Source organism: Penaeus monodon, chromosome 29 (genome assembly GCF_015228065.2).
Source record: "Penaeus monodon isolate SGIC_2016 chromosome 29, NSTDA_Pmon_1, whole genome shotgun sequence".
Taxonomy (NCBI): Eukaryota; Metazoa; Arthropoda; class Malacostraca; order Decapoda; family Penaeidae; genus Penaeus; species Penaeus monodon.
The window spans coordinates 6,740,033-6,742,140 of NC_051414.1; the positions used below are offsets into that span (position 1 = coordinate 6,740,033).

General features: G+C 53.0%; 1 protein-coding gene across 1 annotated transcript in view; it reads right to left on the reverse strand.

Moving 5' to 3' along the window:
• Positions 1-2,108, reverse strand: part of LOC119591919 (PDZ and LIM domain protein Zasp-like) — a gene marked incomplete in the record, with an annotated part of 137,443 nt that overhangs the window by 21,757 nt on the left and 113,578 nt on the right. Inside the window, 1 exon segment of the mRNA XM_037940673.1 lies at positions 1,586-1,697. Coding sequence (XP_037796601.1) covers positions 1,586-1,697 — 112 coding nt within the window.

Genomic DNA, 2,108 nt, shown 5'->3' on the forward strand with positions numbered 1-2,108 from the left:
CAAAAGGAATGGGGAGTGGGGGGTGTTTAGGGATGGGGAGGGAAGCGGAGGGAGGGGGGGTGGAGGGGGGGAGATATGGAGTTTTAAAATTGCAAATCTTTCGTGCATTGAGATCAATAGGTGTGACGGATAGGGTCAAAGTTGTGATGGTTGCAACACCTTATCAAAAATGCTAATATCATCCATTATTTGCTTTTTGTGAGTCTCTTATGATCAATACTATTTACAAGTTATTCATAAACAAGATCAAGTGTTCAATAGCATAACATTAATTCAATGCTGTATATCAGAATATTAATCATGTATAGAAATATATACACAAGATGCGAAGATTGAGGGAGGAAAATTATATACATATAATATATACTGATTAGCACTAGACAGAAGTGTTGAGAAGAGTGGGCAAGGGGCGTGGGCGTGGGCGGCCGTCGCAGCCATCTCGGTCGCCGTCAGCTCCTTCGAGACGCTGCCCTGGCGATTAGTGGGCGGGCTTCGCTGGCCGTGGGCGGCGGGGGTGTATTGGGGGGTATTCGTAAGGGCGGCTGAAGGGGGGTCGTGTTGGGGTTAAGAGGGGGCGAGGTGTTTATGATTAAGAGGCTTCTAGGAGGGATTATTGCTAGGAAGTGTTTTCTAGTACTTAATAGGCAGGTGTGTTCGTGTCTACCTCTAGCGGTGTGCTCAGGGTGCCCTGGACCTTGAGGGGGAAAGGCTGGTGCCAATGGCAGTTGTTGCTGTAATCCGCTGGGAAGGTAGTTAAGAAGTGACTACCAGAAGCAATGCAGTGTTATTGTCATTAATGATTACGGTTCATGCTAGTTGCTGGCGCCGGTCACAACGCCGTGTGAGTTCGTGCGCCTCAACAGCGGCCGCTCAGCCCAGCAGTGGCAACGCACGAGGAAACTACGGTCAGTCAGTACCCGGGTGCAACAAGACGATTTTAATGCGCGTTTGGTAGCAATCCTACAAAGCCTTGGCTGGAGGAATCTTTCGCCGTCCTCTTCGCCCGCGCCCGCAGGCACCCGCGTCGCCTGCGTCGCCCCTCCCGCTTCCCTCCGGGCAAATGCGGACGCAGGAGAGAGGGACCGCAGCTGCGAACCGCGGGTGCCGGCGCGGGCACGGGCGTGACGAAGACCAAGATATTCTAAGAGATGGAGAGCGTCTCGACCGGACCAACGCGGGTACTCACGTAATGGGCCGCTCGCACTCGGAACACTTGGTCAGCGGCGCGGGGGAAGCCCCCCCCTCGGGCTTCGGTTTAGTCTCGGGGGCGCGCACGCTGCGAGTGCCGGCAGGGCCCGGCCCGCTGTCTGTGCCCGGAATAGAGGAACCTGTTACTACCGCCACCGAAGTGGATGAAAAAAGAGAGAGAGAACACCTCGCCGTGCGCCAGCGCCGCCGGCACTGCCTCTGCCGCAGCCACAGCTGACGGGCAACGGCGGCGTGTGAGCGAGAGCGGGACAGCAGGGAGTGAGTCTGTCTGTCAGTTAGAGGCGGTGAGGAGAGGAGATGCGGGCGGCGCGGGCGGAGCGAGGGCGGCCTCACGAAAGGGGTCGGACGCCCTAACACTTACGCCACAAATACTTACACGATGAGTCTACCACACTCTGAACAAATATTTTCTCCGGGTCGTAGCTCCGTCTTGGGCTTGCCCTGGGAGGAGGGGCGGGGTGCCGGGTGCAGGTGCGAGGGACCCTCCTCTGGGAAACACAGTCACACGTCGTCACACACGGGGCACACAGTGATATTTACATGGCATGCCGATAAGAGATAAAGAGACAGAAGGGGGAGGGGGTCTTCAGGGGGGAGGAAGACTGATAAGAGCAAGTGAGAATAACGAGGAGGACAAATAGCAAGAGAAGAATGGTTCTGGAGAGCGGGGCCTTTGAACAGGACGATTTGTTAGCTGATAAACACAAGAGTTAAATCGATGGCAAATGGAGAGCGAATGATTTGTTTGTGTCAGTAAGTGTAGTCATTGCTTATACATTATGCACCTGAAAGGAAGTTTTTGTAAATATACAACTTACACATCTACAACTACCAAAAATAATATACATTAAACTCACACTTTATGTACATATATTCATATATACATAAACATAGATATT